This window comes from Plectropomus leopardus, chromosome 4 (assembly GCF_026936395.1).
Source record: "Plectropomus leopardus strain MGB_pleo_1.0 chromosome 4, ASM2693639v1, whole genome shotgun sequence".
Lineage (NCBI taxonomy): Eukaryota > Metazoa > Chordata > Actinopteri > Perciformes > Serranidae > Plectropomus > Plectropomus leopardus.
This window is the reverse complement of record NC_142179.1, coordinates 22,231,389-22,254,046: the sequence shown is the minus strand read 5'-3', so window position 1 is coordinate 22,254,046 and position 22,658 is coordinate 22,231,389. Positions and strand designations below refer to the sequence as shown.

Genomic DNA, 22,658 nt, shown 5'->3' with positions numbered 1-22,658 from the left:
TACGGACTGATAGCCACAGACAAACACACACAGTGCGTCAAGAAGGGTTAAGTACACTTTATCACATGGCATTCACAGTAATCCCAAACTCTATATTGAGTACTTTGAGTAAGTGTGATTCAGGATAATGGTTTTAAATAAATTGAAATGATCTATAAATTATAATATTGTAAGAATTCAAATGATTGCAACATCAAATTGCCACAAAAACATTCTAAAATATAAATTTACTTTGTCATTAGAGTCTTCAAGTCCTTGTCGTCTCCTTCCAGCAGCTCAAACTTGCTGGTCAGGGTGAGAGAGATCTCCGTCTTGGCCAGCTGGCTCAGTGCGCTCTCTCTGTTCGGGTCATTTGGGTCTACAGCTCCTTCACCTGAAACAGATCAGCCCGGCATGTAAAATGATTAAAACATTACAATCAATTTGTGATTAATACATGTTAAAGTTTGTTTGACTGTACCAAGCAATGTCTCTACATCGGGGACGTCCCCCAGGTCCTGCAGCAGCTCATGCAGCAGGTCATTGTGGTCCGGAGAGATGGCCTCCAGATGTTCCAAAAGCAGCTGAACAAATACAGATGCGATTAGTCATACACAAAAGGCTTAAATATTTACTCTGTAACTAGTCACTAAAAATGTTCTGAAACAATAAATGAACGTTAGTGTTAAATGTATCAATGGAGAAACAACACAACAAATTTATGGATCAGAGGTACTAATATTTATCTTACAAGTTCAACCCATTCTTTTTTGCTTAATTTTAAAAACATTAATGCTTAAATGTATACAAGTATTGACTTTGCTTGTGGCACACATACATATCTTATTAAGGCCTATAGATAATACAATACAGACATATATTAGTAAAATGAATCATGTCTATATTAAATGCATGCTTTTGCTTTTCTTCACATATCAAAGTAACTGACAGGAAACGAAAAAAATTATCTCTGTGAGAAAGTGAAGGTTGAGAGAGCATCTGCTCAAACCAAAACACACGTCATCTGCATTGTCAGTCCCTGCATGAATAAGTGTAGAGTGAAACTGATGACAAAAGGACACAGATGGCTTTACCATACTCATGTCCCCACCACTTCCCTTTTTCCAAGGAAGTGGTTTAGAAATAGAAAGAAAGGAAATAGGGTGATGATGTAAAGAAAGTATGCTGCTGTGAGAGAAACAAGTGATAATGAAGGAAGAGAAAGGGTTAAGAGATGATATTACATTTTAATAAAAGGAGGCGACTTATAGCCACAATTGGTGGGATTTAAGCAGTATGGGAACCTTAGACCAACTGGAGGCTGGATTAACATGACAAGTCAGCATGAGCTGTTGGTTAGTACAGTAACAACCATACTACGGCTTTAGGAGCATGCTGAGCATTTAATCCATATTCAAACAGTCAAATTTTTTATCCATATTCTAAAGTTTCTTAAAAAGTAATATGCTGAGTGAAATGACAGTAGTATTGGCAGAAATACTCATTCTTCTACTAGTGGTACCACTAAAATATCAAATACTAGTACTCACAACACAATAAATAATTGCAAAATTACAAGGGGAAAAAAGGTTGAGAAACAGTCTTGTTTGACCTTTTATCATGATTAATCCTGAGGTGGTGCATGTACGCACTTAATAACACTGCATGTTCTTACTGAAGTCTTGAACGACACCCTGAGATAAGTCGATACCTGGTCTGAAGAGTGTAAGAGTCATTTTGCATGGGTTTACCGAGTGGGTATTGATGATCTCATCTATGGAGATGTAGATGATAGGCTTGCTTAGAGTCACCATGTCTGAGTATTCATCAATATTAAACTTCTCCTCTGGTTCAGGGACATCACATGCTGACTGGAAAAACACCCTGAAGGAAGAAGAAAATCAGTAGTGACGATATAAATCTCAAATACTATAAGAGATAAAAAAAACAGCATTAGCAAAATCGCAAAGCTATAAAGTAATGCTGTTGAGTCAAAATACTGCATTGTATTTAATGTGACTGTGACTTTTTCAACTTGGGTAAATTGCTCATGCTGACTTTTGTGGGGAGTTCCAGTAATGATGAGTCAAACACTTTGGCAATGTGGGGCAGATAACTACACAAATACTCGCCCAGCCCTTCTGAGTTTACACAGGTCTGTCTAAAGTTCGGCTGATTTTAGAGACCATGTCTCCCAACTGCTGATACAGCAGATAAAAGCTTCGTCCTTTGCTAGGATTACTACTTCTTCCACCATGTCAGCTCAACTTGTTCCTGACATTAACGAGTGAAACATGTTCACAACAGGATTTACTTCATTTTTTTTTCCCATGGAAGGGAAATTTTTTTTTACTTGTGCACCCAAACCAAACAGCAGTGACATGCGTTTTCCCCTTTATCATGAAAAGCATACTGCATATGAAGATGTCATGCAAGACTTGTCAGTGTCATTTTCTTCAGCTACACAGCATAATTTTTCTCTCAACATAGATTTCTTACCTAAACTTCTCATATGTCTGAGTTATGTAGTTGTTCATTGGCGTCATATGTGCATTTTCCCCCTCAAACAGTTTATTGGCAGCAGCGTGCTGGAGCATCTTTGCCACAGATCCCAGATTACGACGCTGGTCCACGTGAAGCTGCCCTCCTGCTGACATGTCGATGATGTCGAAGCCATCGGGGGCCACAATGGCCGGGTTCATGTAGCGATAGTACAGCAGGTTTCCTACAATCTGTCATAAAAAGAAGAGAACGCATCATTGAAACCTTTTGTGAAATTAATTGCCCTCACCTCAGCATGCTCACAATACTAAAGCATGCAGAGACGACTGCTTGAGCACAAAAACACAAATGAATAGTAATATATCTGAGGGCTTCTACCTTCATCAGCTCATCTTCTGAAGCATCTGGAAACTTTTGATGGAGGCTGTTCTTCAGAACTTTTGCTATGTATCTCATGCCATAACTACATGCAAAACAAAAAGCATTGATGGGACATTAAATACAAAAAACATGCATTCACGCATTATAGGACAAATAATAAAGCAAGCTTATGACAGGGAGAATAAAAATGATGACTTATTTGAACCTTGATTTTGTTATTGACTGCAAGTAATGATGTCTCTTTATATTTGTGCACACATAAAACTAGCACCATCTAGTGGTACATACAGTCTAGGAGGGGTTTAAGTCATTTTCTTTTAATTAAAGAAATAATAAATAGATGAATATTTATCACAGAACTTGAATAACTGGGTGTTGCGACTGAAACACAAAGCAGACTTCTGTTTTTGTGTTTGAGCAACTGACCGGATGACTGCTCACTCCAAAGCAACAATTATGTAGTGATGACTGTGTCCCGACATGCAACTCAGTCCTTAACAACCGTAATGAGTGGCAAATGACATGCCAAAGCAAATGATGATATCCTGTCTGGCCCTATTTTAGTCACAATGCTATCATCACTTTCCTCAATAATAATGTAAAAAACTAGAAGAGAGACAAATACTAAACAAAATGATGAGTCAACAGAAAAATAAAAAAAGTCAATAAAGATATATATGTATATTATAAATATATATATAAATAAATAAATAATAAAAAAATATCTAAATGACAAGGATAAAAATGCTTAGCAATAAAAAAAAATACTATGTACAGAGAGGAAACTTTTATCGATTTTTTGTATACCTCCAATTATTTTACAACATAATTGTGAAATGTTATTTAAAGAATCCAACTGCACTTTGAAAGCTTCTTCTTTGCCTTGAGGCATTTCCTGTTGAGACAATAGGCTGAATGGAGTGGGTGGACAAAATAACAAGGACGACTGAAAATGTTAAGTCGTCCAGTACAACACAACCATTCAAAATTATGGCCTCTAACATTCAGTTTAGAATTTTTACAAAGGGAGCGACTGAATTATATCAAGTTTTAAATAACTTTGTTCGAACACTTTCAGTGACAAAAAACTTCCTATTTAATTCTACCTCACAACTAATCTGGTCTAAAAGTTGAAAAAAAAAATTAAAAAAGCAGAAAATGACAGCAGAGAGCCAACAAAATCATGCTGACCAATATGCACAGGCAACATCAGCAGCACTGGCACAGAGAACGCAAAGGATAAGTTGACACTGACATATATCGGCTCCTAAAACTTACGGGATATTATCCAGTGACGACACAATGGAGTTCAAGACTTTATCTGTAGCAGACCGTAGCGCCAAACTGGAGGCCTCCAGCCTGTTGCGCACTTCCTCATGTGACATGGCCTGCTCGGGAGTAACTTCATAAGGCAGCTTGCTGAGGGACATAAAGAGGAGGAGGCATATGTAAGACTCACTGTTTTCAGTTTTCACAGTGGTTTTTGTGCATTTTTCTGATCTTTTTTTTCTTTCATTTTTAAAAGCATAACATACAGTATTTGACTGACTTGCTTAACTACATTTATTACCAGTGATGCCTGGTAAAGGTCATCTCAGTATGGAGTTTAAAAAAAAAGAGAGAACTAAGTCTTAATCTCTAAATTACTGAAAACATTTTCCAAAGCATTTAAGTATACCAAAGCTATAATGGGATACAACATACAAAACTACCGGACATATAATCAAACAATATAAAGTCAACACAACTGACCACTGGGCACATCATATACATAAAACAACCATATATAGCAAACCTGGGACGACACCAATGGACCACCAGCACCACATGCAGTATTTCTACCATCTGCATGTTTTCCTACCTGGCTTCTCCAGTAGCCGTCTCTAACTGGTTGACCCAGGCTTTGTACACATCCACTGGATTAGTGTTGATGCCTAAACTCTTGTCTTCAATGATGTCTTTGACCACTGGAGCCAGCAGCTGCCTGAGTGTGTTGTGGCCACGTGCACCTCTGTTGAAGCTCACCACCATCTTGATGACGGTTGGGTTCCCCGTCACTATGTCTTGGATCTGGTCCACCTTAGAACTGAGACACATAGAAAACATGACGCAGATGATGAGTAGCTACTCGCCACCATACAGGACACAACATTTGGTGTTTGTCTGTTTTGGGAATTCCAAACTATTCTGAGGATCTTGAAGTCACTTATATAATAGTAAAACATTAAAACCATCAGAGTAATATTCATTCATTCATTAGCCGTAACCCCTTAGCCTTTTAAGGGTTGCGGGGGAACCTGCGACCCTCTTCCTGTGAGGCGACAGTGCTAACCACTACACCACCGTGCCATCCCAGTACTGAAATTCAATAGTGTATATGCATGTAGAGTTGGTACAGTGACACAGAGCCAATTAAGGTGGCGGTACTCACTTGATTTCCTCTTCTAGAGCGGTCTTGAAGAGTTTGAGCAGCAGGTATTCCTCTCTCTGGTTAGAAGCATAGTTGTACAAAGTGAAGACCACAGTGTCCATAAACTTAGTGGACTTGTTTTGGGGCATCTGGAAGATCAGCTTGGCCAGGTAATGAGGATCGGTCTACAGGGGACAGAGGAGTCACGTTAAGTATGTACAGTATGAATATCTTATCATACCTTATTGAGTTGTGTACATGCAAGTTGTAGTTTCACCTGCAGCAGGTAGAAGAGATGTTGGTAAGCCTCTAGTTTTCTTCTCTTGCCTTTACTCAGACCCTTGATACCCAGTCTGTCTCCTGCAGCCAAGTCATCTTTACTCGCTTTATTTTTCTTGGTCTTCATTTTCTTATTGTGGGACACAACATCCTTTTAAAAGAAACAAAAAACAAATGAGTTAAGCAGCCAAAAAAAAGATATAATTACAAGAATTTCATTACAATTCAGTGTTGGGAGCCTTTGCTTAAAACATGTGCCACTACCAAGCTGTGAATGATATCAATCAACTTTAAGCCCAGTATATCCTTATATCCTTTCTTGTACATGTTAAGTGTTGCTTACTTGCAGAGTGATTCTGTTCTTCACCAGAAGTCCGATCTTAATGTCCATCAGGTTCAAGTCTTTCTCCATCTGCTGATTGGAGCGAATGTTGGTGACCACTTCTTCCCTAAGCCGCGTGACTTCCTGCTCCTCTTGAAGGTCCAGAGCGCTCTGCTCCAACAAGTGGACAAACTTACGCACCACTGACAGAGGAGGATCCTTGGCACCAGCTAAGATTTGGCAAATAAGGATGTCAGTAAAAGCGCTAGTCTTTCATACATTCACACATATGAAATTTTTTTATTTTGCTAATTTTACCATACAATATTACATGTTTATTGTAGGCTGCACAATACAAACAAGATCAGCAACTCTGGTCAAACATCTCAAAATCAATATACATACATCAAAATACTGTGACAATAATTTCAGAACGATAATTTGTGCTTTCAGAAGATTCACATATTTACACAGATGAAAATCTTGAGAAAAAGGATACCAAAAGCATGATTATTATGATTACTAAACTAGTAGAGCCAATGGTCAGATGAGCTCCAAAAAAAGTTATGCCTCTCACTACAATACAACCTTCAAACCATGAAAACACTAATATAAACCTGTGTTGAAATGTGCACATGATCACAATCTCAGATGATGTCTACTGTCATATATTATATTAACATAGCTCAGCTCTGACTGCAGGAGAGAAAAAAGCTTTTTTGACTCACTCAGGGTCCTGTAGTCATCTCTGGCTTTGTTGGCCTTTAAAAAAGCTTGGATTTTCACAATTTCTTTTTCCTGAACACAGACAGATATCAGTGAATCTTACGTAACATGAACAAACAACACACGGGCAGAGCCCATTACTCAGTGATGTTGATTGATTAGTTTTACTCACATGATCTTTGAAGAACTGCAACCTCTGATTGTATTTGCTTTTGGCTTTCCACATTTTCACCAGCGACTGGATCTAAAAGCACCAGTGTATTACGTCAGGTCTTTGATATGGTAGCTATGTAGTGTCACTTAAATGACAAATTAATTTCACAAGTGTTAAAACAGCCAACAACTAGCTCAATCAACTACTGACTTATTGAGGTCAGCAAAAATGATCGAGGTTATGTCCACAAAGCATACCATATTGCCCTTGTGTTTACATGCATTTGATTTCATAAAAATGTTACCAACAATTTATCCGACATAATGCAAAATAAACAGCAAGGTTTTCCCGACCATTATAAGACTTTAGTGCAGCACCTAAGCATTTACTTTCAAAGTACCTACGCCGAATGAACACACACACAAAAAAAAACATGTTGAGTTTTCTTTTTTGGACTTTTTTTTCACTTTCCAGTTTTAATGTCTGATAATTCCTAAGGATTAAAAGTTAACAGCTTTTTTAAAAGGTGTACCTTTATTATTGTGCTATTATTATCATTATGTCAGTGGCATAAAATGGCCTTAAATTATGTTGATGATTATTTCAGTTTGTGGCTGATAATTTCCAGGATGGTTGCAAAGCTTTAGAGTTGACTGGTCATCTAATAAGTAAACATTTCAATAGATTTTTTCCCAAAAAAAAGGGGGGAAAAAGTAACTTTTACCTACCTTGACAACAGAAGCAACATTTTTCTGAAGCAAATTCATCCTGTCATTGTACATTTTCCTTTGTTTGTAACCTTTCCAGCAGGCCTGCAAAAAAGGGGGAAAAAATATGATAAAAATGTATGTACATGCCTCAAGTTGTGAGTTCTACATCAGGGATACCACAGCATGGATTATTTCACTTGGGTGGTCGATATTCATCCATGATTAATGTTTTTGAGATACTGTCACTGCTCTGAATAAATGTTTTCTGAGCTTTTTCTGCTTTGGGATTTTTTATTTTAGAATAATACAAACATAAAAATATACATTCAGTGTACTGCACTGTAAACTAGAGTAAATATTAATCTTTGCCTGTCCATCACTATTGATTTATTACTGCTGAAATAGCCCAGAGATACATCAGGCATCACTTAAGCTGATTGAACATATATCACTTTTCAAAGTGGAGCCATGCTCTACCTGCAGTTTGACGACATGTGGTTCTTGTTGGTGCAGATACTGCATTCTCTGGGCGTGCTTCTTCCTGACCAGGTAACCCCGAATCCTCGCCTGCAGCTGGGTCACCAGGGCTTCATTGGCCATCCATAATTGTTCCCTGTTATATTCTGCAGTCAAACAGCTGACAACATTCTAAGAAAGAAAGTTTTTTAAGGTTAAAAGGGCATCTATTGTTTGAATATTATCTGATCAAATGAATTCTGCAGTTTTAAAATGAAATCACTGAATCCATTGTTAAACCAAGAATGAAATCGATCGCATCACTGGAATGGAAGTATGCTAACACAACATTATATGATAAAGTAGTGAAACTGTGCAGTGCAGAGGGGCTACCTGGATTTCCTCTTTACTGAGATGGCCACTATTGTGTTCAAATCCCTCAGGCTCCTCCCAGGTGCCCTGTCCCGTCTCCAGGTTATAATAGTAGTCATATCTGTCTTTGATGCAATGTTTTACCCACTCACTGTCAGTGGTGCCTGAAGAAAAGCAGAAAATGCCCGTTTAGACACACTAAATCTGAAAATCAGGTGACTTATCACCATCTGGACATCAGTCTCAAACACATTCTTATAAGAGACACCTGTGCAGTCAGTCCAGTTACCTTTAGCAGCACTGTTTGTTTGTCTCTCTGCCAGTTCAGCCTGGTACGTGTCGGCACACTCAGGGAGCACAGCTTTCAGTCCTGCACTAGGAGCTTGCAAAGCCTGCAGTGTATTCTGAGGGTCCCCCTCGGCCACTATCCTGTTAATATCAGCGACTGCTCCAGCCACTGACAACGTAAACAAGATTGAACGAAAGAAGCAGTCATTGAATCACATATGAAAACGGCACAGTAACAGCAAAGTAAAAGCAAGTGAGTGAGTAAGAGATAATCCACAACAAGCAAAAACATATCACTATGTTGTTCCCACAATAATGACGCTATCTAAACACTTTGTTACGAAAAGCTTTCAGTGTTCATTAGTGTTCAGTTTCATAAAGAATTTCTATGAAACAATGTGCACCAAAGTACATAAGCTTTGAGCCACAACATCAAATTTTGCATCATCACTTTAATGTCAAACATCCATAGCAACAGGCTAAAATACCAAATAGCAGAGCAGTTTTGAGAGAACATACCTGCAAAAGTGGAAAGAAATACTGTATCTCTGCATCAAAGTCATATTATGATTAATGGCAGTATTGACTATCTGTCACATTTCTACATGTGATTAAAATCTAAATATTGTTTCCTCATATTTTAGGTTATCATGCTTATTAAATGAAAACTTTGTGTTAGCACAGCATCAACTATGCAATAAAAGGTTTTACTTTACTACATTATTGGGAAGAAAAAGCTGTAGCCTGGAGTTGGACAGTGATCTGAAAACAATGCACGTCCTCCCAACGATAAGATTCTAGTACTCGATGTGCTCATTGTATGAGAAGAATTAACCAGGCCTTAATTAACTATTGTATAAGTCTTTCATGAATGAGTGACTTTAAACTCTGTGTACGTACTTGTGAGAGCCTCCTCTTCATCCTGGTTGGCTGTGTGTATGGCCTCTTGGATTTGGTCCAGCCACAGTACTGCAGACTCATCTCCAGAGCTCTACAATTAGATGAAAGCACAAGGTCACTTTTCCTCTTTTCATACAGAAGAGAACAAACTTGGCACACAAGGCATCATTCATGCATAGCTGCACAATACTAACTTGATATCTAATTATAAATCTATTGAAGCAATTTTAGACAAAACATCCCACGTCCAAAGTTAGAAATTCGTGTAGTTACTGAACATTTTGCATCAAGTTAGAATTGTGAAATATTTGCTTTACAGCAGTAGCACCTCATAGCAACACTCATTACCATCACTACACAAGCTAGAGCTCTTTAAGCCACGGCAAATAATTGACAGTACCATTTCCTCTGTGTCCAGAGGTAAGAGCTGAGGAAAAGGAAAAAATGTCAGTTGTTGGCATACAAACATATCCTTGCCCCCATTAAATCAACCACTTTGTGCTAAAAAACAGACCCTCACTATCAAAACAACCGTGAACAATGTTTATTCAGCCAGACTTTTGTATTTGTTCTCAGGCTAATTTTAGAGAATGCTGTTGGGGAACGGGGTGTATCCCCGACCACAGGGCCAACAGGAAGGAAGTCACCATTAAAACACTGTTAGCAGGCTAAAAGTGGATTTTTTGTGTGTTTGTATCTGTGTCTGACCAATGATTTCCCAGAAAACTCTCCATGTATTGCCATTATGGCAGGACATGTTTACCTGCCCATTGTTGTAGATTTATGAAAAAAAGTATTTTTTTAAATTTTTTTACAACATTTCATTGTTACGTTTTTTGGTACAGAGACCAGATCAACATTAATGCACTCATGCTGTGAGCCCAATACACAGGAGCAAAGTAGGAATAACAAAAATACTTCTTTTTTTTTTAACTTTACTGGGTAACCTTCATTGAAATTAATGGGCACTAATTTAAAACATATTATCCATTTTCCATAACACATCCATGATCTAATCAGTGTATAATGTAGTTTGTATAATCTAGTTTAATATAGTGTTAGCACACATATCCATGCAGATGCAGGAGGTTACAATATCCCCACCTATGACTGTCCTCCATTCCATTACCAGGCTGACCACTTATTACCTTACATACAAAAACTTCATAGTAACCTAAACCACAATAAAATACTTATTGCACCAGTAATTAGTGGAATTTGTTTGTGGATCACAGCTGTTGATAAACCATTGAGCAGCATCCTCCCACCCCAGTGAATGAGTGGGCAGTCACTGACGCAGACAGAAGGGAATTTAGTTTTCAAGCCTAGACAGGAAACGTGCTCACTGCACCGTACAAACGGACAAGCGCCCCACATACAGTAACACTAGCGGTAAGGCTCAAGCACACATCGTTACCGGTTCTACTGTTTGGCTGCGGAGATGCAAAACAGCAAATTTCACAGATGGAGAACTCCTACATCTGCTGATAAGAAGCAACGCCGAGAAGGGTGAACACAAGAAACTACAAAAACTCTGGGACAAAGAGCCGAGGGTGATATGGCCGACCTGGTGCCAGGACTACTCATTTGTTTGATGGCAGTGCAGACCATTCAACATGATGGTAAGTTTAATAAAATACTTTTAAGAGTTAAGCAAAAAGTGTGTTTATTTTTAAGGCAGTGTCCAAAATTAGATATGGACTTGAACCATAAAGCTTGTTGGTAAACACTGACTGGTTGAGGGCTCATTTCCCATATCAAAGTTACATAACTCAGCTATTTTAGTACAGCGATAAATACAATACTACAAAAATGTAGACATTGCAATAAAGATATTTAACAATGCATAATATTATGGTAGAACTTTTTTCTTTACAAAACAAGAGGTATAACAAGGAAGTCTTGAATTAACACTACACAACATCAGAGAGCATGACTAACTACAATTTCAATTTTCAGTGTACTTATATTGTAAAACTTAAGTTGCTCTAAAGCCATAACCATTGTTTTCTATCCATTTATAGGAAATAGAACCGAGACAAAAACCAATATTCCAACCGGTGTGATACCAAAAACCTTCAGGGGGAGGTTGTACAAAGTAAATCACACAAACCAGCTGCCGCTCTATCCCAGCACAGACCCGCTGCTGTATGTAAACTCAGAGGATCCAGTGACAGCCTACACCACAGGGGTCCTCAGCACCAGGGTCATACCTTTATCATACATCCTGGCCATGCTTGTGGGTATCCCCTCCAACGCCTACATCCTGGCCTTCCTCAGACTCAGACTCGGAACAAAGTCCATGTCCACAGTAATTCTTTACCTGAACCTGGCCTTGTCCGACCTGCTGCTGCTGCTTTCCCTGGCACTGCGTGTCCACTACCACTTCAACGGGAACAACTGGGTATTTGGGGAATTCTCCTGCCGGCTTGTCACAGCCTTGTTTTACGGTAATGTTTACAATTCGGCTCAAACTATAGCATGCATCAGTCTGAAGCGCTACGTGGCCGTGGTCAGACCGTTTTTGTACAGACGGCTGGCAAAGACTACACTGGCAGTGTGGACATGCTTGGTAGTCTGGCTCCTGTTTGGGGCCGCTGTCGTGCCTGAGTTGCTGGTCAGGCAGAGCTACCAGGTTACCCAGCTGGGAGTCACCACCTGCCACGATGTTCTTCCCCTCGAAGAAAAGTCACATTCCCCATTGGTGCCATACAGGCTGATGCTGGTTTGTCTGGGCTTCATAGTGCCCTTTCTGGTTTGTATCTATGCCCATGTGGCGGTGGTATACCACCTTGGACAATCTCGTTGTGACTGGAGGCCATTTGTTAAAGTCAGCACGCTTGTTTTCATCATCTTTGTGGTGTGCTTTTTGCCCAGCGGCATCCTGCACATCGCCCACTATATCCGCTTGTTTTCCAGTGGAGACGACAGACTGTACGGATACTACAGAGTAGCGGTGTGTCTGTGCTGCTTCCACAGTTGTCTGGACCCCTTCCTGTGTATGCTCATTTCCAAGATGGCAGCCTCAGAACTACAATTCATCTCCCTCCACGGGATACCTCAGAGGTCGCCTGTTAGGATGTGAGACTGGCTGTTTGTGTGTGCACAGAAAAAAGCATCATATTTCTGGGCCATTGTTGGGAACCAGCAGGGAAGCACAAAAACAAAGATGTGAAAGTTTAACTGGACACTGTGAATTCATCATGATGATACTGCAGTCTCTGCTGCAGTCGGTCCATAGTAAGTTTTAGGAATATCAGGATCAGACTTATTCTGTCAACCCAGAAAAATCTAAGATTAGATTGCTTTATTGCAAGAGGAAATTAAACACAAAAACATGTTATTAACAACACTGCCATGAAGGTTTTGAGAAAGTGAGAATATTTTAATAAATAGAAATAAATTTAGAATCACAATACCTGGCAAAGGAGTTCCTTGGTATATTGTAGGACGTCATGGTAGTGTTTGGCTGTGGCTGGGTTCACCCCTGTCAGCTTGGCTGTAGGGAGGAGCAGGGCTGCAAGTGTCTGCTGATGATCACCTGAATTTAGTGCCTCATTGATCTCAGCTATAGCAATGATGCCTGGAGATAAAAGAAAAAACATTTAATACTTGATCAGTCAATGTGTTTCAGTGTTTTAAACAATTCTCGCACTTACAAAAAATAATTTGCTAAGAATTAAAACAGTAAATAGTTCTTAATTGTCCACAATGTACACTATGTGTAATATGGAACTAAAAATGTGCAAAACTTTCTTACGTTCATGCTCCTCGTGGACTTGAATGTTGACGGTGTCAATGCATTTTTGAACATCATTCCAGGTGAGAAACTCTTGGCCCTTGGCAAGATCTTCACCTCGCAGTTTGATAAGAGTGTCAGCATACCTGAGGAATAGGTACATGAAGAAGATCAATAAAGTTTCATAACATTTATTGAACTCATCAGCCAGTCTTTGCAGGTAGCAGTGCAGAGAGACCTACAGTGGAGTGCAGTAACATGTAAACTTTAAGACATTATTCCTATGATGTTTTAATCAAATTTACTTCTTGCTCCTAAAAAAATAATGTGCCATCATAATGTGGCTTTAATGAGTGCCACAAATCCAGCAACAACAAAACCATGACTAGAAAAGAAACCCGTCATCCGCAAAAAAAAATTACTACACTGACATGTTATCTCATTCACACGTTTTATACTTACTATTATTATTAATTATCTGACTCCATTGACATAAAATATATATTTATCTTTTAACATGCATATTCTATTAGAGACCTGACCGTATCAAAGATTAGCAGCATCTGTTAAATGATAATGAGGCCTATATGTTGATTTTCCCCACACTTCAGTTAATCTGATGTCTTTAAGACCCCTAAGAGCTCAGACTCTCCCTGAATTGAATGTCTCTAGACAAATAAGGGACAATTAGACTTTCTGTCAATAAAAATCTACACAGAAGAAACCTCCTGTGTTCTGGTGCTGTAAGTGTGCAAAGGCCTTCAGGTTAACTACAGAACAACTAACCTGTTAAGGTTGTCTTGGTCCATGTTGGTGAAGCCCAGAGGAGAGTCCGTTAGTTGCTCAATCACAGCCTGGGGGTCTTTGGTGTCCAGCACTTCATTCAGCACTGCTACAGCTGACAGCATCTCCACAGCTACACTCAGCTCCTCGTGGCTCAAGCCAGACTGATAAACATAAAAGGTCAGAATCACAAGCATGATGTGACATTTAAAAACAGTATTTATAGCACTAACATCTCGTATACCTGTAAGGGTATCAGCATGTGGGTCCACATGTTAAAGAGCCAAAATTGCAAACATGATGTCTCACCCGTCCTCCTTGTAGCTGCAGACTGAAGAGCTCAGCCTGATAGAGGTTGGCAGCAGTTTGGTAAACGATAGGCAGTTGTGCCTCAGGGTTCATCAGCTCCTCCACTGTCTCTGCTGCATTGCCAAGACGAATGGCTGTATTGATCGCTGCAACTGCCTCAAGTTCTGCTCAAGAAAAATATCGCAGGTAGTCAGATGTCTTGCAGAGGACAAAGGGTAAGGCATGCCAGTATTAAAATCCCATTTTTTTCCTTGCCTTACAATTACATACATTTGCGGACACATTAACTGTGCAATGGTACATAGACTCTAAATGTGTGCTTTAAGAAAGGCACTTACTTCTTTTTTCTGCCTCAGCAAAGTCATTACACGAGCTGACAACTTTCTGGATCTCCTCTTTGTCCACCACCACAGCCTTCCCTCCATCCTGCAGAACACAGATTATAGTACACTGGAGTAGGGCTGTATAATTAATAGAAATAGTATCAAAACCATAATGTGGCCAAGTGCCAGAGGTGCAATTTTTTTTCTAAAGGTCAACTGTGTCACTAAACCATTATAAATGAAGCACTGTGGTGCTAGAGAAATATCCCAGCCTACAAATCATATTCCAGACATGAGGGAACATGCTTGTTTGGTAAAGACCTGAGGAAAAAAAATCCCATAATAATTTATATTATATTTTTAGTGAAAAGGAAATGCAAAAATTGCCATTTCCAATATATTTGTGACTCAAATCGCAAAGATAATCGCAATATCATTTCTTTTGCATAGAATGCAGCCTATCTCTAAAGGTGTGGATGGGCTATTTCTTTTTAATACAACATCCATGTAGTGAAAACAGCTACAGATCTTCACCAGTGTCTAAGCTACATCTATTCAGCCAGTGAAATGCTGCAAGCTCACAGCCGTACTTAAAAATGTTTTGCAAGATGGTCCAGTTCAGAAAAGGGGTCAAAGACAACACTGTAAATGCATATGATTCCATACACTTCTTTAAACACTTGCCTTTGTGTTAATTCATATGCACTATCATCCTTAGGAACTCCAAGAACTTTACAGTATACGCTCAACAACTTCAAATAAATGCAATTAACTAACTGCTTGGTAAGAAAACCAGAGCAGCTCTAGCTTGCTAGGCCCTGAGTTGGGAACAACTGAGTAAACAATCTGCATACCTTAGATTTATGTTGGCAGTAGGTGGTAAAATGTTCCAGGTACCAGCGACAGTTAGACTCCTGAACACCCAGCAGTGCCAGAGCTTCAAGCCTAAGTGCAGCAAAGAGAGCAGCCTCGTTCTCGCTCGACACCGCTTGATTCACCTGCCTTATTGCTGCCTGGACTGGAGACAGGAAAAACCAAGACGGGCAAAATTTAGGAATTATGTGTTTTCTTTTCAGTCTTTCAGATTACTGAAACAAATACATTTCATTGTCTATGTAGATTTTTTAACAGCACATTCTCTACTGTATACACAGATGTCCTGTACGTACCAACACAACATAGATTTTTTTCCATGCAAAAAGGAATGCATTTGTGGAATTTGTCAGCATTTTGGGAATTAAGAAGTATGCAAATGCCATGTGGGAGGGGAAGTTCTTACTGTTAACAAAGTCAATGCAGCCCTGGATCTCCTGATGAGTCAGCAGCTCCTCATAAACATCCCTTTCTTCAGTAGCAATCGAGGCACGCTAATTGAAGATGACAAAGATAAATAAAACATGTATGACTGATATTCTTTTTGTATGGCATATTTAATCTCCACATCATTTTCCCCCACTGATACTGATGTAGTTGCACATTTTACATCTCACATCTCAGCCAGTATGTGGAAATGGATGGCTCTTGTTTGTACAGTATTCGTAAAGAGAATGGGAGGTGAGATGCCGGATGGTGCGGAGGGTTTGTGTTTGGTGAAGTACAGCTGACACTGCAGCCACTGGAATGTGCTGGCAAGGCCTGTGGAGTGAGTCAGTGCAGGCAACCCCTTTCAGACCTCAGTGTGGAGAACTCTTTAGTTGTTATAGTTAGCAGGACTAGACACTGTAGTCAGAAACATTGGTCAAAGGTCAAGGTTTTTATATTACTCAGAATTAGTCACAGTATTTCATATTCTTCTATTTTGTAATTTCCCTGAATTGCCTGAATACATAAACCAAACGTTAATACACAAATATGTGATAACACTGAAACATAAGAGGTCACTGAAGTGTTTAGTTGGCCTCTCACCCTCCCGGACGACTGATCTTGCTTTCGAGCCTTGGCCTGGCTCAGGGTGTCCTGGTAGTCTTGCGCCAGAGCTTCCTGGATATTCCTCAGCATTGCATTAGGATTATTCAGGGCTCCCATTGTCACTGACGTCTGACCTTTGTCAACTGCGTCATTGATGGCAATCACAGCAGCATGCACTGAGGACAACACAGCGTGTGCAGACATTTTAGTGTTGGCAAAAAAGACATTAGGAACCAAGAAAAAAAATGTCAACTACGTCAGGCACCTCCATCTTCTGGAGTTTCTGGCAAAAAAAAAAATCAATACAGATTTAGTTAAAACATCAGAGGACTTACAGGCAGCTTCATCCACTGAGAGCTCGTTGGCCAGGATTCCTCCAATCTTACTAAAAGCCGGCATTTGAATGCCGTACTTCTCCAGCTCACTCCTCATGTTACTGATCTCTTCCTCTAGAAGACAGATATGTACAAAAAAATCAGGAAAACTGTGACGTTATGGAGCATACTGAAGCATAGTTAAGGATAAAACGTACAGCATAACAACTTAATTTGTTTTATTTTTATTTTTGTTTTTCACAATTATCAAATGGAAATCATAACTCTCAAAATTGTTCCATTCAAAATCTTTTGTTCATTTTCTGATGACAGTATGTGCAGTTTTAATGATCTGTATAAAGAGCGTCCACACCAAGATCCATAACTTTAATGGTCACAATGTGCGCATCCTCATTGATGAACAATAACGTTCTGTAAACAGTGGCATCAAGCAGGTGCTGCACGCTCCAGCTGTGTCAATTCGGATGAATTTTGATTGTGTCTCAGTTTCTCTATTGTTCATCAAATCACTCAAAGAGTGATCTTAATAAATTGTTTGCCACTGTCATTGTCACTATAGTTGTGGTGTGGTCTCCACCATGCACATAAATAAGAATGCTTTCGAACAAAATATTTTTTTTTTAGCTATTGTTATAGTTATCAATCTTAGTGTGGACAGCCCTTAACACTTGGACATGCTCATCACCATGCTCACTGTAAAAATCCTCACAAATGCATTTTCCAAATTCTAATTAATGTTAGTTAAACCTGGGATAAATAAAAAGAAGAGATTTGAAACCTCATGTAACTAAGCCCTGAAGTTTCTTCAGAACAATCCAATGTCAAAAGCTTTGAAGCTTGGTAGTCTGTGTTTCCTATTCAGCGTCATCTGAAAGGCCGCAGGGCATATTTTGATGAACTGAGTGATCGGATAATTCAAACATCTTAACTGAAGACAGGATGTTAATACAAATTCTCATAAAACGTTGCATGCTTGAGAGCACACAATAGCATTCTTTTGTGTTTTTCAATTATATCCCAACAAGACTGGTAAATAAAATCATCTCCCACACAAAGAGGCTTCTCATTACATGAACACACACAATCAGTATTTGAAAAAGCCCAGAGGCAACATGTACCCTTCATTTTAAAAACAATTAATAACTTCATTGTTTCTTCTGCTGGTTAAATAGGTGACTGTATGCACGTATTTAATTTCACTTCTGTGCTACACTTTGGTTTCAGGAGAAGCCAATTTCCATTGGTGTTACCTGTGAAGGCCACTTTCCCCAGGAGGTCCTGGATCTGAGGTGCGATCCCCAGTTTGTACAGGTACAAGCTGAAATAAACCGTAAGATTTACACAGTAAGGATTATACATACACACAAACACAAACACACACACACACACACACACACACACACACACACACACAGGAAGGAACCTGAAACAATTTGATCTTCTTCAGTCTAATATCATTAAAGTGAACTCCAGTTTTGGATTTTTTTTCTTCATGATTGTGATTGCTCCTTACTGCCTTAATTTCAGCGGATGTCACGCTTTCACCACAGGGGGGCATTATCGGCTCATGTTACAACAAGCACCATCTGACAGCAGCCAGCCAGCTCTGTCTGCCACTGAGCAAATCAACAAGCAGGTGGCTGGAAACTTCATAAAACTTTCATCTTCCCGACGGTACCTGATAAGTGGCAATGAATTATAGATATCTAAGGCAGGTCTGGCATCAGCACAGCTCTGAATGGAGCAGTTGTAGTGGCTGGTTATTCTGCCCTTTAGTCACATTGTGTGTGTACGTGTGTGTGTGTAAACATAAAACACACTGTGTCCTTGGGACACAGGGGGCTTGGGACATCTACCTAAACTCTGCTCATACAAAGGGTAATGTGTTAACATGCAGGCAGCGGAGTCAGTCTGAGATACAAACACAGTAACAGCTGACCAGGATTAATGAAGGTGGCCGATTACAAGCCACAGGGGTTACTGACAATCAGCTGACTAGCTTGAAGCAACTAGCTCTTTACAGACTGTGGATCCTCCTTGTTTATTTCCATGTTTTCTTTCCCTTTCACAAATTAAGCCCTACATATCTGCCACTTCATCTTAAGTGTTTTAAAATTGCCTTCTTTCCACATTGCATTGTGTTCCCTTTCAGTTTTCCACCATACTGAATATGCAGGAGCATCCGCTGCTTTGCCTCCATGTCTTACTATTCACTGGGTCCTCGTGGGACACAAGCTGGACTCGCAGGAAGGAAGAGCACGTGTGTGCATGAGCAGGGAAGGAAACCAATTCTCTAGGGACCGGACCAAAACACTACAACAGAGAAAACAATCCAACCAGCTCACATAACCACTCCCAAAAATCTGTTTGGCTGACTGGACGGGTCAGATAGATAAAAATTACCCTTCACTTCATTCAAAGTCATCTCAACTGAAAAGGCGACGGCCTGGTGTAAATCTCAAACCACCCACGTTACAATGTGACCGTTAACTTTTCTTTTACAACATTTGGACATTTTTCACAAACCAGACCATGACAAAGAATTTATGCTTTGTGGTGAGACTAAAAGTAAAAAGTGGAGCATTGAAACACCACAGTCAATTTACCAGAAAGCCCCTGATTACATGCTGCAGATGTTTACAGAAACAGTGTCCAAAAGAGTGGTTAGGCTCATCAAAAGTGTTCAAAATAAACTCAAGTAACAACACAACTTTAAAACTGTTCAAAGTAAAGAAATCGCTAATTAGGCGTATAATTAAAGGTGTTGGACAAAGTGGCAATTCAGGGACTGGAATTATGTAAACTTGCCACATTGCAGCAATAACTGCTTATAGCTAAATGCATGGTGCTGTATAATACAGCCTTGACCTACTTCAGACAAATCATAAAAAGAGCAAGAGGCACACTCTCTGCCTTACCTAAGTAGAAATAACATTTTCCAGTTCCTGTTTTGCATTACTTACTAAGTACAGTTTCTGTTCTAGACATACAATTTAGAGGTTAAACTGAACAAAGAGAGGCCAAGCTCAAACCCCTCAGAGTAATACAAATGTTAGTGCAGGCAGTCACAGACATTTGTCATCGTACATGTGAACTGCCCTTAATTTTTGTCACTTGAATACAATGTGAAAAGCAAAATAACCACTCAAACCTCAAACCTGTCAAAGTCCAACCAAAGCGTTAATGCTGCCTGCCATAACCATTGAGAGAAAGTAAATGAATCTAAATTAGACACTGACAAAGAGCATGACTGACTATGAGTGTGACTAAAAAGTCAACATTTACACACAACCTGCTCAGTAGCTCAGAGCTTAATTCTAACTTTCAGATACCACCACCTGGGTTTTAGATAATCTATAATAAAAAGCAGTTTAGTCCACAGGTTTTCATTTGTTTCTCAGAAGTAAGAATCACACGCGACATTCAGTCGTGTCACCTTCAGGAAAAAAAGCAGCTGGGTACCACAAAAGCACAGCTGGGTAGCACAAAAGACTTCAGAGATGAGGGAATAATCTTGCTGTCAGAAGTAAAAAATGCATGAAGACAGTAAAGTGAAAAATGACTATGCTTTTGTAATTCTTTTATTCTTACCTCAGTGCGTGTATGCAGTATACCACCTTGGGCATGTTTTTGCGATCGTACACATCTGTCGTTTCAGGATAGAATATCTGAAAGCAGAAACCATAATATACATCAGTCACTCCCTTTTCATCAGCGTCTTGACACTCTTTATTCTGCTGCAGCCAAACAGGAGCACAATATCCATAAGCCGAAGTTGCATGAGACATTGTAAGGGTCAGACATAAAAATAGAAAAACCTGCAAAACATAATGAAATCACAGACAACTGCACTGCAGTAAATGCTACCTTTGTGAAGCAGATCATTTTCCATACCACAGAGGTGAATTTAACCTCAGTCACTGGCATCTTTTCTAAAATACTGAGGGTTACAAGCTTCACGGAGGTAGAATTTATTGCAGTGCTATTGCATTGGTCTGCATTATAAATTTATAGGTGTTCATGCTGCATGGTACATACTCTATAGTCCTTTTCCCCCAAAACAGTCATTTTTAAAGAGACTTATTCACAGTACTGCTTAACACTTGGCTAACTTTTACTTACTAATAAGTCACATCATGCACATATTAATTTCAAATAGAACATGGTTTCCAAGGCACTGGGCTTGTTCTTGCCCTAAAATGTGACATACACATTGTTTGTTTTTTGGCACACCTGAAAAATGTTCATCGTGGCTTTGTTCATCATATCATGGCTTTACTCAAAAACACAGAAAGACGTAATAGAAAAAGCTACAGATGAGGTTGCGTAATCAGGGTGCCAATTCCTAAAAAGTCTATTCATAAAAACTGCCAATTAAATTACTATAAAAAGGACCCCAAAGGGCAGCACAGAGATAAGTGGTTATCAGTTTTACTTCATTTTCATTAGCAGGATACACCTCGGTGAAGCCTTTTGTGTCATCTCATAAAAGATGTAATGAGGTTAATACTGTCCTGTTGGAGCTGCCACACCTTCATTACAATTTTATCAGCCTTTGTTTACATTATTACAGATGCATGAAATGTGTGTTTGCACTGTGTTAAGAAAAGTCATGTTAACTGATTAAATATTTGTTAACCCTTTACTGTCTGCAACTTTTAACCTTAAATGTCTTAACTGACATCTTACTGTAGACCTCTAATATGAGCATTTATGTACTAACCTTGAGACAATAAACACATGACAAAGTCAAGGTATCCTTTTTTCATTGTTGTGTTGCAAAGTATCAAAGTATCACTTCAACAGGATCACCTTTTCATTTTTTTGGTTGTTTATTAGATGGGTTTATAAGACAGCCAACACAGACCGTTTTAAATTTAACAACATAAACATTCTCAGTTGGTCCCTTTGTATTTCCTGTTGGATTGTTTGTTAATGTAGGAGCTGACAGGAAGTAAACATGGACCCAAAGCTGTTTCCATAGCAACAGAATATCAATGAAAGGTCTGAACTGTCACTGTGGAGAAATGACACTTGTATCAGATAAGAGCACAACTTCTTATGAAGAGCAAAATAAACTTTCTGCCTGGTTTGAAAAATTTAATATGCTGCAAATAAATTACTCAACTAAAATCTTAGGGCAACTGCCTTCCTTACACACAACTCAAGCCTTTCATGATCCAATATGACTGATTAGTATGCAGACATCACACGCTGTGCTGATGAGAGGACTTTGCATTTACTTGATTCATGCTATTTTTTTAGTCCTTCAGCTTGTTTATGGAATCTCATAGAGAAGCTGAAGTGACATTATCGACTCAGCAATCATTCTTACAGAATATCGACTGAGTTTAAAAAAAGCTTTAATTCATCTGCAAATGTGATACTTAAGGAATTACTTCACCCACAAAATGACTTTGTAAATCAGTTAGTCATGTCGTGTTGCCTTGAACTTCTGAAGAAAACCTGTTTTCTTGCATGCTTCTCTGAATACAGCGAACATACTTTTTTAATTAATTTAAGATTTTTTAATTGATGGGGACAACAGCAAAACTAAACTGAAACTTACCTATGCTCTCTTCAAAGCCAGACTCTTGATACCAGGGTTTTTTAGCAAAATGCATGTGTTTGGAATGTACTAAGCATATAACTGGATAATTGAGACTTGGATTTTACTGCACGAGTTGTGTAAGAGTTTGTATATAGATGTTTTTGTACAGTTTTGCTGTTGTAAAAGTGGATCCCAATTAATACGTTCGCTGTTTTCTGTCATTTTTGAGGT

The 22,658-nt window shown here is 39.1% G+C and overlaps 2 protein-coding genes across 4 annotated transcripts in view; one reads left to right on the top strand and one right to left on the bottom strand.

Annotated features, from left to right (window-relative positions):
- Positions 1-22,658, bottom strand: part of iqgap2 (IQ motif containing GTPase activating protein 2) — a 38,143-nt gene that overhangs the window by 3,468 nt on the left and 12,017 nt on the right. Inside the window, exons 5-33 of one of the 2 annotated variants that reach the window (XM_088076857.1) lie at positions 20,468-20,544; positions 18,127-18,194; positions 16,877-16,990; positions 16,539-16,717; positions 15,913-16,000; positions 15,488-15,651; positions 14,649-14,736; positions 14,311-14,474; positions 14,005-14,165; positions 13,240-13,364; positions 12,899-13,062; positions 9,880-9,906; positions 9,480-9,570; positions 8,581-8,748; positions 8,313-8,455; positions 7,941-8,111; positions 7,482-7,565; positions 6,772-6,843; positions 6,602-6,671; positions 5,895-6,103; positions 5,550-5,702; positions 5,294-5,457; positions 4,724-4,948; positions 4,141-4,281; positions 2,860-2,944; positions 2,479-2,711; positions 1,731-1,863; positions 461-563; positions 232-373 (exon numbers count right to left, since the gene is read on the bottom strand). In XM_088076857.1, coding sequence (XP_087932983.1) covers positions 232-373; positions 461-563; positions 1,731-1,863; positions 2,479-2,711; positions 2,860-2,944; positions 4,141-4,281; positions 4,724-4,948; positions 5,294-5,457; positions 5,550-5,702; positions 5,895-6,103; positions 6,602-6,671; positions 6,772-6,843; positions 7,482-7,565; positions 7,941-8,111; positions 8,313-8,455; positions 8,581-8,748; positions 9,480-9,570; positions 9,880-9,906; positions 12,899-13,062; positions 13,240-13,364; positions 14,005-14,165; positions 14,311-14,474; positions 14,649-14,736; positions 15,488-15,651; positions 15,913-16,000; positions 16,539-16,717; positions 16,877-16,990; positions 18,127-18,194; positions 20,468-20,544 — 3,806 coding nt within the window. The remainder of the gene's footprint in view (positions 1-231; positions 374-460; positions 564-1,730; positions 1,864-2,478; positions 2,712-2,859; positions 2,945-4,140; positions 4,282-4,723; positions 4,949-5,293; positions 5,458-5,549; positions 5,703-5,894; positions 6,104-6,601; positions 6,672-6,771; positions 6,844-7,481; positions 7,566-7,940; positions 8,112-8,312; positions 8,456-8,580; positions 8,749-9,479; positions 9,571-9,879; positions 9,907-12,898; positions 13,063-13,239; positions 13,365-14,004; positions 14,166-14,310; positions 14,475-14,648; positions 14,737-15,487; positions 15,652-15,912; positions 16,001-16,538; positions 16,718-16,876; positions 16,991-18,126; positions 18,195-20,467; positions 20,545-22,658) is intronic. The other variant, XM_042487579.2, reaches the window with a different exon arrangement.
- On the top strand, positions 10,823-18,227 carry f2rl2 (coagulation factor II (thrombin) receptor-like 2). 2 transcript variants are annotated; one of them, XM_042487581.2, is made up of 3 exons: positions 10,823-11,101; positions 11,504-11,929; positions 18,101-18,227. In XM_042487581.2, exons 1-3 carry the CDS (start codon positions 11,038-11,040, stop codon positions 18,130-18,132), a joined length of 522 nt encoding a protein of 173 aa, XP_042343515.1. In that variant the 5' UTR covers positions 10,823-11,037; the 3' UTR covers positions 18,133-18,227. The 2 variants fall into 2 exon arrangements, with proteins under 2 accessions (XP_042343515.1, XP_042343514.2); XM_042487580.2 differs by lacking the exon at positions 18,101-18,227 and having other exon boundaries at positions 11,504-12,924.

Excerpts from the sequence above, each read along its gene's own strand:
- f2rl2 (XM_042487580.2), top strand. The coding sequence starts at position 11,038 with ATGGCCGACCTGGTGCCAGGACTACTCATTTGTTTGATGGCAGTGCAG. Across the intron at positions 11,102-11,503 it reads GCAGACCATTCAACATGATG|GAAATAGAACCGAGACAAAA; the intron begins GTAAGTTTAATA and ends ATCCATTTATAG.